Source organism: Artemia franciscana, chromosome 3 (genome assembly GCF_032884065.1).
Source record: "Artemia franciscana chromosome 3, ASM3288406v1, whole genome shotgun sequence".
Taxonomy (NCBI): Eukaryota; Metazoa; Arthropoda; class Branchiopoda; order Anostraca; family Artemiidae; genus Artemia; species Artemia franciscana.
This window is the reverse complement of record NC_088865.1, coordinates 30,488,606-30,504,584: the sequence shown is the minus strand read 5'-3', so window position 1 is coordinate 30,504,584 and position 15,979 is coordinate 30,488,606. Positions and strand designations below refer to the sequence as shown.

The 15,979-nt window shown below is 35.5% G+C and overlaps 1 protein-coding gene across 1 annotated transcript in view; it reads left to right on the top strand.

The window, feature by feature from the left end:
• The first annotated feature begins 8,146 nt into the window (after positions 1-8,146).
• The window catches only part of LOC136025143 (RNA cytidine acetyltransferase-like), a 55,577-nt gene continuing 47,744 nt past the window's right edge, over positions 8,147-15,979 (top strand). The window contains exon 1 of the mRNA XM_065700892.1: positions 8,147-8,316. Within this exon, the coding sequence (XP_065556964.1) occupies positions 8,212-8,316 (105 nt within the window). The 5' untranslated portion in view covers positions 8,147-8,211. The remainder of the gene's footprint in view (positions 8,317-15,979) is intronic.

The following is a 15,979-nucleotide window of genomic DNA, read 5'->3' as shown; positions in this document are numbered from 1 at the left end:
GAAAACAAAAAAAAAGTTGTTAGGAATTGTCTTGGGCCCCTGTTTTGAAAGAGGACTACGCCCCAAAATTCAAATTTATTTGTGCATTAGGTTCCACCAGGCGATGAAAATAGGCTATAGTAATAAATTTCAAATCCCACAGAAACAAAAGTTTGCTGGCCCTTTTTGGATCCCTATTTTCAAGAAGACAAACGTTTTGTTTTCATTTTCTCTCGGCCCAAGGACTTCCAGATAAAAGTTCCAAACAAATTCGAAAAAAAATAAATTTCTTCTCTAGTCTTTGGTGGTCTGTGCTCCAACCGAATTTATCTCGTCGAGAATGTGGATTCATGTTCCAAATCACCCGGAGAAAAAAAAATTGAACTTGAAAATTTGAACACAAATTTCAAGCTAATTAGGAAAAAAATTCTTTGGCCCTTTTTTTTTGGGGGGGGGGAGGGGGCGTGCCTGATAACCTTCTTTTTACCAAAAGTTACCCTTTGACCAAGCATTTACGGCTTTAAGTTTCAGACCGATCAGGGACAACAAGTTGTATGCCCCCTTTTTTAGCCTGTTAACACGCTTCTCCGTCCCAATAAAATGTTTCGTCCCTCTAGCAGGAGTAGATCTAGAGCAAAATCTTGGGGGAGGCCCATTGTGAAAAGGGCACTAATGAGCAAAATCTTGGGGGGCCTAGTTAGACAAAGATGCCAATAATTGGCCAAATTGAGTAATTTATTCTAAAAAGTGTAAATAAAAAAGAAAAGAACACGGAATGAGGGCACCAAAAAAGCTTGTAGGGGTCCTGGGGTCCCCCCTGAATCGTCGTATGTCCCTTAACCCTAGCAACGATTCTTGGAAGGCCTCATTTTTCAGGGACCCTGTGCCCAAAACAATTTTTTATGTTAGGTTTCTCTTAGTCCAAGGACATGGGTAAGTGGTGGGTAATGTTCAATTTGACAAAGATCAAAAACTTTATTGGCTGATTTCTGGGTCCTCTAAAATCCTCCCATGTACAAAATGTATTCCTCTTAGCCCATGGAGTGATTCCTATAAAGTTCTAGGAAAATCGCACACCCAAGATAGGATACGTCCTGTGTTTCCCTACTGAAAAATATCTGTAAACAATATGCAATTTTTGTAATCTGTAGTCGTTGGGCCAAGTCATCCGGAAAAGCAAATCTATTGGACTTTTCCAGTATTCTGAGAAAAAAAATTAAATTCTGATCGAATGTCTTGTGATGTTACTAAGGCTTTACAAAGGGCTGGGAGGCTAAAGACGGCATGGAAGGGGAGTTGGTTTTCCTTGAATCCCTTTCAAAACTTAAAAGGGTTACTCAAAGTTCCAATTTTCAGTCGATTGAGCCCCCGTCTAAGTTTTTAGGACTATTGCTTCCATATGACGGGGGTCAGGGAAAAAACAGTAGGCTACATAGGAGGCCCATGTATCTTTACTAAGGCAATTCTATAGCATTACTTCTGAATCAGAAGTAATACTCTAGAATTGCCTTATCAGAAGTTTTGATCTGTTCGCTTACCGAGAGAATGGGATAACGTTATCGATTTTGTGACTTCACCTAACAGATTTTGTGGTATAGCTTTAGCGTCTTTCAAATCTTTTTATGAGCCCGATGTTTTTGAGCCTATGGAATTTTCAGCTAAAAATTACTGATGGAGGTTTTTTCAAGTGCCCTATTACACCTCTCCCTCCCTCTTGACACCTAATTTCTAGAGTTCGGGAAAATTCTGTGTTTTTTTAACAACATTTCAAGGATAGATCTACAGCTAAACAAGAGTTCGGGACGGTGTTTTTAACCTTATACTTCCTTTCCTTTTTTTATGTCGAAAGTCTGAAACATTCGTTAGAAAAGGATCTTAAATATAAAAAAAAATCATTCAAATTTGGTTCAGAATCTGTCTCAAATTTTGGAAATCCCTTTAACAAAGCCTACACATAAAAAGTGCAAACTCTCTAAACCAAACTTTTTTTTTTTTTACCAAGCGCGAGATCTTCCCTTACATAATAACATATTTCTACAGCCTTAGAAGCAAGGAAGAAAATAATTTAGGAATTTGAAGATTCCTTCGAAGGGGGCCTAAAATGGACATTACACCCATCCCAGAAAAACTTTTCACGTAGCAAAACAAATTTTGGACTGTCCATGTAAGCCCCTAAACCGTAATTAGGCCAAAAAAGCATCTCTTATGCCCCAAATCGGGTAATAAATGTATTCATAAAAGTATTATTCTTTTACAGCAAAAAGTTTTTTGAGTTGAAAGAAAAGCCTTAAAATGGATATTTTTTTCTCGTAAAAATTTGGATATCCCTCCGACAATGTGAAAATTTTCAACTTTAGAGTTTTATAGTTGAAAAAGAAATAATCTCTCTCTCCCTATCTTCCAGTGATTGTCCATGTATGATAGAACTTGACAGTGAAACGTGTGACCACAAAAACGTACACAGGATTGTGATGACCGAAGAAAGGGAATATATTTCCCTTTCTTTCGAAGCGAACTAGGCTTCGTCCCCCGCTCTTTTTTTCTCAAAATCATTCGATCAAAATTATGAGAAAGCCATTGAGCCAAAAAAAAAAATATGCAAATTTCGTTTTGATTATTCCTCTGCGGAGAGCCAAAATCAAAATATGCATTAATTCAAAAACGTTCAGAAATTAAATAAAATAAAGTTTGTTTTAACTGAAAGTAAGGAGCGACATTAAAACTCAAAACGAACAGAAATTACTTCGTATTTGAAAGAGGCTGCTTCCTCATCAACGCCCCGCTCTTTACGCTAAAGTTTTTTACTGTTTTAAAAAGAAGAGTTGAGAGAAAGAGTCAAACTTTAGCGTAAAGAGCGGGGAGTTGATGAGGAAGCAGCCCCTTTCGTATACGAAGTAATTTCTGTTCGTCTTAAGTTTTAATGTCGCTCCTTACTTTCAGTTAAAAAAAAACTTGTTTTTTATTTAATTTCATTAAAAGGATAAACCATGCAAAACTGAGACATCTTAGTCATTACACACTGAATACTGTATTTATTTGGGCCAGTGGCGTCGATTGAAGGGGAAAAGTTTAGGGTATTTGCTCAATAGATTTTGAAAAATCACTTTTTGAGGTATTTCCACTGTAAAAAAGGTTTTTTTTTAGTATCCTAATGGACAGAATGGAAAATATACCCCATTTATATTTTGGAATATGTACCGCCCTTAATTTGTCGTGGATTGACGTCACTGGTTTGGACATCCACGATATAAATTAAAAAATCCCGTGACTGGTTATGGATTTCCGGAAATAAGCACATCGGCTTGTTTTAACCAAATTAGGCGGCTGGTAATTACAAAAATTAACTAAAGAAATATAATGCTTGGTAAAATACTTATTTTTCGGACCATATAAAACTTCAACAAAACATCCCATTTTTAATTAACTGAATACTATCTGATATCCGATTTTATGCTATTTTTCATTCCATTGTATAATCCAATTTTTTCGGTAGAAAAAATGTTTTTGTTGTTCCTGTAAAGTTTTGACTTACAGACATGTTCAATTTCTGCTGTTAGCGATTTAAGTCACCAACAAAAACACTTGGAAAACAAATGTAAATCCATAGAAAATCTATGGTCACTTCAATCGTGCGTGTGAATGAGCCGCTGACGTTTACGTTATAGAAAATGTTCTAGTGGGAATGTCTGAGAAATAAGAAAGATCCACAGCCAAATTAAAATATATGGCAACATAACAAATTCAATCTAAACAGTGTAAAATTCATGGTCGCTTCAACTCCGGACGGAATGAGTCGACTCATTAAAAACATTCTAGGCAGAATTCCTACAACATTATTGAGCAAAACTTCAACTATAGGCAGGGCTAGATGTAAGGCTGTGACGCTTTCAGGCTCAAGCATTTTTTCCGTTCCGTCTTTACAAGATTTTCGGGGGCATCACCGAAAATTCAGGGATAGTGGAAGCACTGAATAGAACCTACCTGATGAACCAAAAGTAATGAAAGAGACAGGTGGTACCGAGCTCTCAGTGTCATTCTCCGGAGACATCTGATTGTTTATAAGCGGTTACGGAATTAATGTGTTGCTTTAAAATCACGAATAGGCAGCGTGGCGGCGGAGTGAATCTGGCACTTTGACGATAAATCAAAGCAGTCCAGTTTTTGTTAGGAAAAATATCCCTCAATGATAATTTATCTCACCTCCTGGCATTGTGTGTCCCTAGGCCAGGGCCTAGTACATTAAATTTAATTAATATATGGAAGGTAATATAGAATGTAATAATAATAATTTATTTATCACCCACTTTACAAAAACAGAGGTTAAGTGGAGTAAAATACAAAAGAAAAACAGCAAAAGTAATACAAGAAACAAATTTAATCACATACAGAAAAAAGACGGTAGCTTTTATATAGCTATATAGCTTTTGACATATGGCATTTGGCAATTATGTTAGAAATATGGAATAATATAGAACGTGGAATATAGCATTTAGATAATATGAAAGGGGTGGTAGTAAAAACTTTGAAGGGGGTTCATTTGATTAGAAATCGTAAGTTCCAGAGTCCTTTTTAAGAATCTAAAGTAAATTGAAGGGGAAAAGTCCCCCTACCCACGCTTTCTTTTCCCCAAATATATCCGAACAAAATTTTGAGATAGCCATTTTGTTCAAAATAATCAAAGACAAGATAGCAAAATTCCAGGGTCGACATAAAAAAATCACAAAAAGCAAAAAAAAGGGTACTACCCCCTTTCCTAATTGTTAAAGTCTAAAACCTACTGCGTCATTGGCGCTTAACTGAAAACAAATTACAGTATAATACAGATGTTTTATTTTATTTTCTTTTATAGCCTACTTGCTAAAAAATTGAAAATAAAAATAAAAATTATAGTGACATAAAATTTTGAACTGGTGAGCTACAGCAATTAATATCATTATACGTAAATATTTTGTTTAATTTTATGAGTTCTTTCCAAGAATGTTCAAGACACATATAGTTTTCAGTAAAGTGACAATTACGCGGTAGTCTTCAGACTTTTACAGATGGGGAAGGGGACCGTAACCAAACTTTTGTTCGTAGCGAATTTTGTTCGTTTTAAGCTTCATTTTCATGTTCCATCAATTTTTGCTCCTTTTAAGATTCTTTTATTCATTTATATTAATACTTGCTGCATAGCTTTTGTTCATTTTGGGTTTCATTTATTCTTTAATAGTAATTTTTGGTCGTTTTTGAGTGTGATTTATTTTAGGAATTTATTTCTGCTGATCTTAAGTTTCATATGGCCTTTACTTTTCTTTTGAAAAACTTCTTTTTCAGAAAGTTTTTTAATTAGTTTCTGTTCGATTTTGATCGGGTCCATTTAAGGGAAAACGGTGCAAAGGGATGAGACTGGTTGCCCTTTGACTCTTAAAAAGGGAACTAAAACTTTCAATTTCAATCAAATGAGCCTCTCTCACAACTTATACAGCCATACTTTCAATAAAAGAATCATATGTTAACTTTGGGCAACTAGCATAGCTTAAAGCCCTTGCCTTGATGAGGAGGGGTATTTTACCGCTAAGGCATGGTTATTTTGTCTTTGAATTATGTTGAACAAAATAGCTATTTCAAAATTTTGATCGGATACAATCATAGAAAAGAGGGCGTGCGGTGGCGGATAATTGTCCTCCGATTACTTTTAATTCTTGAAAAGGGATCTAACACAGGGAATCAGAGGGAGGGAGAAAATTCAATCCCATAGGCATCGCCATTTTGCCTTTCATCAATTTTGAACAAAATCGCTATTTCAAAATTTTGATCGCATCCATTTAAGGAAAGAGGGCATTGGGGGGGGGCTAGTTGCCTTCAGATCATTTTTGAATTTTAAATCAAATGAACCTCCTACAAAGTCAATACGACCACCCCTTCCATAAAACTTCATGCCCTGGAGTTTTAATTTACAACCCTCACCCCCCGACTCTGGGGTTTCGTCAACCTTGGAGGCATTTTTATACGATCTTTGAACAGTTTTGAACGAAATTATAATCTCAAAATTTCGATCCGATGCATTCGAGGAAAAGGGGCTCGAGGGGAGAGACTTATCCCCTGATCACTTTTGCCTCTTAAGAAGGGAGCCAGAACTTTCAGTTTTCAATCAAACGAGCCTCCTAAAAAGTTAACACGATAAAAACCATAAATTCCATTGGGGCATAACTTCCACCCCTTGCTCCCGGGGATTTGGGGGTATGTACCAGCCCCGGAGGCATTATTATATGGTCTTAGGGCTATATTCATCAAAATGGCTATCTAAAATTTTCAATCGGAGGCAGTTGGATAAAAGGGGCATGAAAGCGGGGGGTTAATTACCCTATGATGACTTTTGACTCTTAAATGGGGAGCTAAAACTTTCAAATCCCAATCAAATAAGCCTCTTTGAATTTTAATACGATCACCCCTTCAATAAGAATGTTATATACCCCCAGGTCACAACCGACAATCCTTACCCCTAGCTCTAATGGAATCTTTTAACCCCGTGGGGAGTGTTTTTGTACAATTCGGAAAGAGGCTTATGCCAGCTTTGGCTCACACTCAGACTCACATTTAGAAAAACATAAATATATAGAAGAAGAAAAACTTACAACAACATACGACCAATAAAACTAGAATTTTTTTTTTAAAACAATCCCAACATCCTTACTTCAATGAAGTTCCACCAGGACTTAATTGATCGTATATTGTTGTAAGTTTTTCTTCTTCTTTATATTTATGCTTTGTTGGGGACGACCCTTGGACATATTGCCGAAATATTTGTTCAAATTAGATTTCCACTGTCTTATGAAAGAATTCCCAATTGTTCTTCTTGTTTTTGATGTTTTGTTATGGAAAGACAGTGTGGTCTTCGTTGCTATTTGGGAGCTATTTGCCCTCCGATCACTTTTGACTCTTAAAAAGGGCGCTACAAATTCCTATTTCCAATCAAACAAGCCCTCTGCGAAGGTTATATGACCATCCATTTTATATGGAGTGGCATTGGGGAAAAATAAATAAATGATAAAACATTGAAGTCTTATAGCCTTTACCATGCGTAACTCCATAGCGTTCCCTCTGATTAAAGGATAGTTCTTTACATTTCCTTACAAAGACAAACAGGAAAAGCTTGCCTTTTCCTCTTCAATTAATTAAAGTTGACATTATTCTGTAATAAACGCAGAAAGTTAGGATTAAAGAGCAGGACGCACGAAACTTTTTCGTCACCGATTTTAGCAGACATTGGGCAAAAGATGGCGCTGCAAAAACAACTGCTTTTGTGAGAGATTTCCAGAACTAAACATCATGACCAATAGTCTAGTTTGTCAATAGTTGCATGATTGATCTTAACTTAACTTTTTTTATTTTTCCGCTGTAGAAAAGAAAATGACTGGGGAGTAAAACGTTTGATATCTACTGCTTTGTTTTCTTCTTTTTTTTTGGATGATCACTATAAAATTTGGTACCTCTTTTTTAAAACAGGCATTGAAAAATATAACTTTTTCAAGCTTGAATCGATTCCGAATTCTTCGCAATTCGGTGTCAAATTGGTAAATCGATGCAGAAAAAAGTCAAGTGTATTGCTATCAGCCTTTTAAGGATTGGACATAAGATTGATCCCAACTTAGTTGTTCTGATTTTCTTTCTGAAGAGAAAGAACTGATTGAGGATTGAAAAACCTCAGGAAAAACTTTATTCAAGCATTTTTCTTATGATCACAATGAAATTTGGTGACATTTTTGTAAATTGGCATCAAAAATTAGAAAAATTTTCAAGTTCAAATTGCTGCCGATTTCTTTGTAATCCGGTGCCGACTCGGTAAACCGGTACCAAAAGAGCTACGTGTGCCGGGCCCTTGAATTTTCATGAACATTTCTCAATCAAACAGATATTGTGTCGCCCAAATTATATATTTCCCATGTATTTTGCCATACGTCACTCTTTCAAATTAATACTTGTAGACTGAATCAATGAACATTGATGAAACTAAAAAAAGAATAGTAGTTGGTATACAGTTTTATGTAGTTTAAAATTCTTTTTGGGGGGAGGGGGCTTTAATGCCTTTAGGAACAATTGTAAGTTGATTTAAGTGACTATTCATAATTTGGCTTATTTCACCTTCTATATGAATTTAATATTCTCGTGGTAAACAAAAACCGATGCTGACAACATTAATATAAATTCACCCGGTAAATTCAAAATTTCTTTTGCACGTTTTGCAACAAAATGAGGAAGAAAATTGATAGCAGAATTCGTACCTTGATCGAGAATGGAGTTAATCAAGGCAGGAGATCTCTATTTGTAATTGTTGGAGACAAAGGGAAAGATCAGGTAAAACTGGCCTAAATATTGGGTATATATACATAGGCTAATTCTATTACTGACATAGGGTCAAGGTTTGTGCACTATTGAAAACCTTTTCTTATGCTCTTATAAAATGTAATATATTTTTTCAATCAAAAACGACCCCCCTCCACTGATAGTCCCAATATGTAGCTCTTGGATATAAGTTTGTATGAGATGAATAAATCTAAACAATAAAGTTTTTACCTTATTGCCAAATATGCAGCAAATTTGTTTAAATCACATTATCATGTTTACCCTTATACTCATAAATAATATTTGACGTAAGCTTATTATTAGGTTGCTGAGAAGGAAATATGTTAAGAAAACAATTCTTGCTCAATAATAGGCTATGCAGAATAATTGTAATTACCACATAATGATTAGGCTATAATTCCTCTATACTTTACTCTTCCCTATTATGAAAGTATATAGCCAAAATTATGTATTTCCCATATATTTTGCAATTTCTTGATTTCATCAGCATTGATTAAATTTACAGGTACAGGGGTTGAAACAGGGCAAATTGCATAGGAAATATACAATTTGGGCTATGCATTTGCACAAGAAGGGGATGGGGGTGTAGATGATGTTAAAGTATTGTGGAATCATAGTTTAAATGTGTTAACTGCAATTATTTGGCATATTATTAAATAAATGTTGTTTTTCTACCATGTATTCTTCTCAAAGGTTCAAGTCTTATATCCTGTTTTAAGTAGCCTAATATTCAACAGATCTGAAATTCTGGTGAATTTTCTGATCAACTGAAAATTGAGATAGCTAAGAAGTAGACATGCTTTTAGAATAAGAATTTTATCCTAAATCCAAATATAACCTTTTTTTTCATTGAAAATTTACTTTAATACATCCCTCTAATGGTCAAATATAGACTATAGCCTGAATTGCATTACCTTTGACCTTGAAAAAGCATATCTTAACTGTAAATTTTAAATCTGGCAAAAATCCATTCTCCCTTCAAAAAAGGCCATAGAAATAGTTTTCAAATAAAATAAAAAATTCAGCTATCTACAGTTGCAAAGTAGCATCACTTGGTCCAAAGCTGCAGCTGATCATCTCTTCACATGCATGATATGAATAAAGTTTCATTCCTGCTTTTATGAAATGTAGCAATTTTGAATATGAGCATAATTATGCCATGTATTTTTGAACAAAAAGGGTCTGAATTAAAATTTGTACATCTATAGGAGACAAGATGATGAAGAAGCAATGTGAATACATTGCTAAGAATTTTTATTCTATATCTAAATATAGCATTTATTTATGTCACAAATAAACAGCATCATATTCAGTAGACCAGAGTCAAGGAAAGAACAAGGAGTTGCCCTTATGATGATGATAAAAACCAGTCTATCCCTTTTAAAGTGGCAGCCAGTTTCATCCAGAATTCTTACTGCTAGGTTTGCAGCCAACATGCAACACTGTCTGCAGTGGTCTGTTATGCACCCATAGACAAAGCAAGCAATGATGTAAAAGAATAATTCAACAGAACCCTGCAGTTAGTTTCCAGTGATATACCCAGACATGATATAGCCTGTTTTGTTGGTGATTTCAATGCAAAAATTGGTGACAACTGTGAGTATTGCCTGCAGTCTATGGGTTGCCACTGCCTTGCCAATTGGAAGTTTGCCAATTGGATGGCAAACTTCTAATTGATTTTGTACTCTCAAACAACCTATTGTTGGTGGGAGTTTCTACCAACACCTTGATATCCACAAATATTCTTGGACCTCTCCAGATGGCATCACCAGAGATCAGAATGACCACTGCCTAGTGAGTTGCAAATGGCTCTAGCCTCATGGATTCACATAGAGAAGCTGAAGTAGGGTCTGACCATCACGTGATGGTTCCCAAATTTAAAGTCAAACTGAAGAAAAATGTTAAACAAGTACCTTATACAAATCCACCTTTTAACATGGATGAACTACTTCATATCACAGTAAAAAGAAATTTTGTGATCAAAATTTCAAATAGATTCAAATCAATTTCCATGCCAGAAAATCCAACCCCAGAAGAGCTGTGAAAAATTGCTTCTATACAGCAACAACAGAAATATTTACCCCATTATTTTTATATTTACTGCATTGTTTATTTACCCCCAGCTTATTGTTGTTATTTTTGTAGGCGGTTGGGTTTTGAATAAATATACTTCACTCAATCCAACCAAATACTACATGAGGGTACAAGAAACACCCTAAAGACCAGTGGCTCTCTGACCAAAATTTGAGTCTCATAAAACAAACCCTTCTTTAAAGCCAAACACCAGGTTATTTAATCTTGAAAAATGCATACTACAGCAAAGCAGACAAAAAATGTAAAGAAGGGTGCAAGAAATGACCACTGAAACCTGATTGAGAATAAAGCCAAACTTGCCAAGGAAGTAGCCTAGAGTGGAGATTCTAAAGCCCTATGTCAGGTCACAAGTGACATCATTGGAAAGAAGTGTACCAACGACAGCCCAGTTTGAGACCCATCTGTTGAACTTGTAATCAAATCAGCAGCATTGAATGAGTTATGGGCATCCCACTTTGAAAGACTCCTCAATAGGCCACCACCCAATGATCCACCTGACATTCTAACAATGCCATCCTTCTCCCTAAACTTTAGTGTAGAGCCACCAAGTGCAGTAGAAATTCAAGCAGCTGCCAAGAGATTGAAGAACAGAAGATTCCCAAGAGAAGACTGTATGTCAGCAGAGATGATAAAGGTCTCAGTTAAAGCACTAACAACATTCTGTACCGCCTTCTTCACTATAATATGTGAAAAGGTAGCAGTTGATTAGAAGCACAGCATACTACTACACCTATTCAAAAAGGGTGGTGCCACTGTCCAAGGAAACTGGCAAAGAATAAGCTTGCTTTCAGTCCATGGTAAACTACAGCATCATGTCATTCTGAAGAGGATTCAAAATGAACTTGAAAAGCATCTAAGGGATTAACAATACAGGTTCCACCCAAACCATTCTTGTACTGACCTTATGTTTACTTTGCAATTCCTCACTGAAGAAAATCAGGGATGGTGCTCATAGCTTTACAGGAAAGTTTGTGGAAGATCCTTTGTTATTACAAGACCCCAAGAAAAATTATCACATTATCATAGCTCTTTATGAGGACAGCAAGTGCTGAATCAAGACACCCAAAGGCCAAACCCAATACTTTTGAATTCTATGTGGCATCAAACAATGCTTTGTACTGTAGCTGTTACTTTTTGTGATAATCATTGACTTCATTCTCTGCAACTCCAAGACCAATGGTATCAAACTTTCTGCCAAAGTGGCAGTTGGTAACCTCTATTTTGCAGATGACATTACAACACTACACTGGTCCTCAAAAATGCAAGCCAACTTGGCCTAAGAATAAATTCAAGCAAAATCAAAACAGTGCCAACTACTGATTCCCCATTTCATGTCAGACATAGAAACGAGGAAATTGAACAGGTTGTGAAATTTAGGTACCTTGGAAGCATAGTTAAGAATACAGGATCAACATCCAAAGAAAAATGACCATAAGAGGTCAGGCAAATGCCACCTTCAACAGGCTTGAGTGCTGAGCTGCAAAAATATTATCATTATGAAATATTATCATATACACTACAAATTTTGCATACAAACAAAGTTAAATTGTACCAAGTTCTGTTGTGGTTGGCTTTTTAAATGGAGGTTTAGGATGTCATTGTCATAACATGAGGAACTGGGGTCTAAGGAAGTTTTCTTTTTAAATCATGTCCAATGAAAAAAAACAAAAAAATTGTACATTTTGCTTACAAATTTTGTAAAAACCAAACAAAATTTTGCCATGGGGGTAGTAAACTTATACAATATTGGAGCCGTTTTTGCAACATATTATTAAAATTAGTCTTATTTTTGTTTCTTTTAGAAAGTCATTTTCAATGTAAACACAAAGTAAGCATTCTTCAGAATGTAGGGGGAGGGAGATCAAATGCCTCCCTCCAATTGATGCCACTGCTTTTTAGCACTCAGAAATTAGATAACAATATTGTTCATTTAGAAATTTTGAAGTTTCAAAATCTTCAGTACATGTATTTTGCAGTAGTACATAGTTGTTGAATTTTGGGGGACTAAGTAACAAAAAATAAAAAAAAATGTCAAAACCATTCTCTAAGATAAAGGTAGATGATTTATTATCCTGTGTGTTAATCAATATGCATCAGATAATCTTTAGAAAATGAAAACCTATAACATTGTTTTATAAACATGACACACCTTGGCAAAAAGAAGGTAAGATTGCAGTATAATAGCTCTTTGGTAGCTCAGAAAGTTGTTGTATTGCATTAACAAAACTTTCAGGACAATTGAAACTAGGCCCTGGGAAGGGCCTAGTTTCTCTTCAGTGTAGCAACTCTTCAGTGTAGTAATGCAGCAGATCAAGTTCTAAATTAAAGTCAGTATGGTTCTAGGAAGGGGAAGGTAGAATGATTTGCACTTGAATTGTTTGACCAACTTTTCTTAAATCCTTAGTTGTGAATTTATTGAATTTTCAGACCCCATTGATCCTGAGTCCTACAAATTATGAACAGGCACTTGATTCAGCTGATGGAATAGTTCTAGTAATTGTCCAAGCCTTATATCTTATACCAGAAAGTATAGTAAAGTAATCTGTGCTATGTTTTAACAACAATAGCTAAGCAGCAACAATAATGTTGCTGGTGTTACAGTAGGAAGCAAGGCTGGTTGTATCGTTGACGTTGAATAAGGAATTACATATATTTGGGTTTTACACCCATTTTTATATATCACTTTGATGGTTTTTGTCCTAAGGAATGGAGCAAAGGCTATGGGAGAACATATTATTGATTCTCTCATTATAGCCCTAGAAAGCAGGATTGAACCTCATTTTTTGTACAGCCTACTGCAGACTTTTGTAGGTGCAAGTGCAAGAATAGGTTTGGATATTATTTTTGAAAATTGGAAGACTAAATTGCTTAAATTACAAATAAACTTATCGCCCCCATATTCAGGGCTGTCCTGAATATGATGTTAAAAACAACCTAGAATTAAATATGCAAAAATTATGTCGTTTTCTCAAATACAATTGGAGAATAAAATTAGAACTGAAACCCAACAGTGACTAGCATGAATATGAGGAAAGCTATTGTCCCCTGCCCTAAGTCCCTGTTTATGCCAGCATTTCATAACCATTTCTCAAAGCATGTTATCCCAAATTATTATAAGATGCAACAAGTAAAACCAGCTCATATATTGTAAGCCTTATTTACCAATTGCTTTTTGAAACATTTAGACTAAAAACTTTTAAAAAACTGAGTTTTTATCAAGATAATATTAAAAAAATGTGAAACTTCAAAATAAACAGTATTTTAATAAAGAAATATTTTTAATAAATATAAGACGAAAAAAAAAAATCACAAAATGATGTTTCAAAGTCTAAAGACAAAAAATGAAAAAAATGTGTGTGTTCAAAAAGCAGTCAAATGATAAAAGTAGATACTTACTTAGACTTATGTCCTCCCAGGCCTGATGGTGCATAAGGTAGCAACAGTGGTTTGCCATGATGACCTGTCCTGAGCGCTCAACCAAAGCTCCTCCATCAAAGACCTTGCCAACTTATATATAAGACCTCAATAACATGATAAAAACTGTTAATTTCATAGAATAAGTATGTAAAAGACAAAAATTTTGAGAAGAGGGAAAATTAGTCAAAAAGAAATAAAAGTGAATAAAATAAAATAATTCAAACAGTTATTTAGGGGGGGGGGGTGCACAAAGACCAAAAAAATTAAAATGGGATAAAATCATAATTCATAAAAATGCAGCTTAAGTTTCAGAAAGAGAAGGGTAGGGGCAGGATTCTTTTAAGAACATCGGTAACTTTCAGTACCAAACTGTTGAGGATGTCTTAAATTTAACAGGGTTTTTTCATTCAGGAGAATTGTCTTGAATTCTGGAATTAGTCAATGCAGCTTTTATGAAATCCAAATTTTTAAAAGTAGGCTATTAACTCACTATCTTAATTAAAAGTTTTTACCTGTTTTCTGTTTTTCATTCTTTTATAAATGGAAAGAGAGAAGGGTCTAACAAATTCTTTCATAAAATAATATTGATTAACCCCTTACAGGTCAGGTGTTTTTTTTTTTGTTATGTGACTGGTTGGGTTGGGTAAATATTTACCCCATAAGTAAAAAACTCATGTAAATAAAAACTATTTGAGATCGGAACTTGTAATTTACCTTTATGCAAATAGAATCAAATATAATATGTTCAGCATAAAAATGAATCATCTAGATAGATTCTGGGCAAATTTTTGTTGAACTTGTCCTTGAAGCACCCCTTTTTGCAGATGTTACAAATCCTAGTCGCCTGCCAGTCAGCTGAATGAGGACAGAGGCTGCAGTGCTGATTTTCGTGGCCAGAATGTGAAACTTCTGAATCTGAACTACCTCTAGACTCCAACTCCAACAATATTGGACCCTAAATTTCGAAGTTCTCGAGGAAGGGAACTGATGGATACTCTAACCAACAAATAAAGCTTCATAAAGGATAGTCCTAACTGTGTGAGGATTTGTTGGCACTGGATCAACTGTTCTTGACTTTTTGTTGTGTTGACAAGTACTCCTGCGTTTACGCCTGTGATATCAAGCATTGCAAAGGAGATTGCAATTGGCCAGTGCTGACAGCAATGGCTGGTAGTGTATTTAGCACATTTTTTATTTAAACTGTCAACGCCAGATTTATTTGCGTTGTAAAACTCTTCTTAGGCCCATATAATATAATAGTCTTCTTCTGAGCAAAGCCGAAGATTGAGGAACCAGGTTCACAATCCCTGTGCAGAAGAAATGCTGCTGGGAGCTGGCGCTTGTTCTTCCTGAGAGTTCCAACTTAGGTAGTATTCTGTCTGTTTAGCTCGTCAGCCAACTCAATCAAGAAACACCAGTTGTCTGTGGTTATGTTTCTGTTCAAGACCAGCCCAGCCATAGTCGAAGTAGTCCAGGGAGGAATGGACATTGACTGTGTACCTACCATCTTGATGGTTTTGCCACAATATATGAAGGTATTGGATATGTAGTTGGTTTGTGAATCAGTCATACACTGTATTTTCAGTCTGTACTTGGCTGGCTTTGAAAGGATGTACATTTTGAACACACATCAACCCCCTGAAGAGGACAAGCATTTTGTCAATTTTCAAATACTCAAACGGGGTGAAGCTCTTACTGTAATTTGTAATCAAAGCACTAAAAAGATCTCTGATAGGAGCTAAACCATCTTGACGTTGTCGATTCTTAAAATCATCAAAGTGCAAGCAACTATTGATGAACAGAAACCTTTTGACATTTATGGTTGCTCTAAATATATCTCAGCTGGTCCTCTCAGCTGCAAAGAGACTTTCGGTATCTTCTCCTCGGGATTTGAATTCTCCAGCTAGGTATAGCAGTCCAATAAAGACTCATTTCAATGTAGTCTACAGACTTTGTGAACGAACTCTTTTCCAGTTGACTGAGGTTGTACTTAGCTCAACAGAGCTCAATCTTTTCTTTGGTATGCTTCAAATTTTTTTTTGACCTTTTCCTTAGTGAGCAGGTTGTTCCAGGCTTCTTCCAGGGACAGCTCCCGTCCTACCCAGGATGGCCCTCGAATGCCAGGTAGTCGTGATACAATATT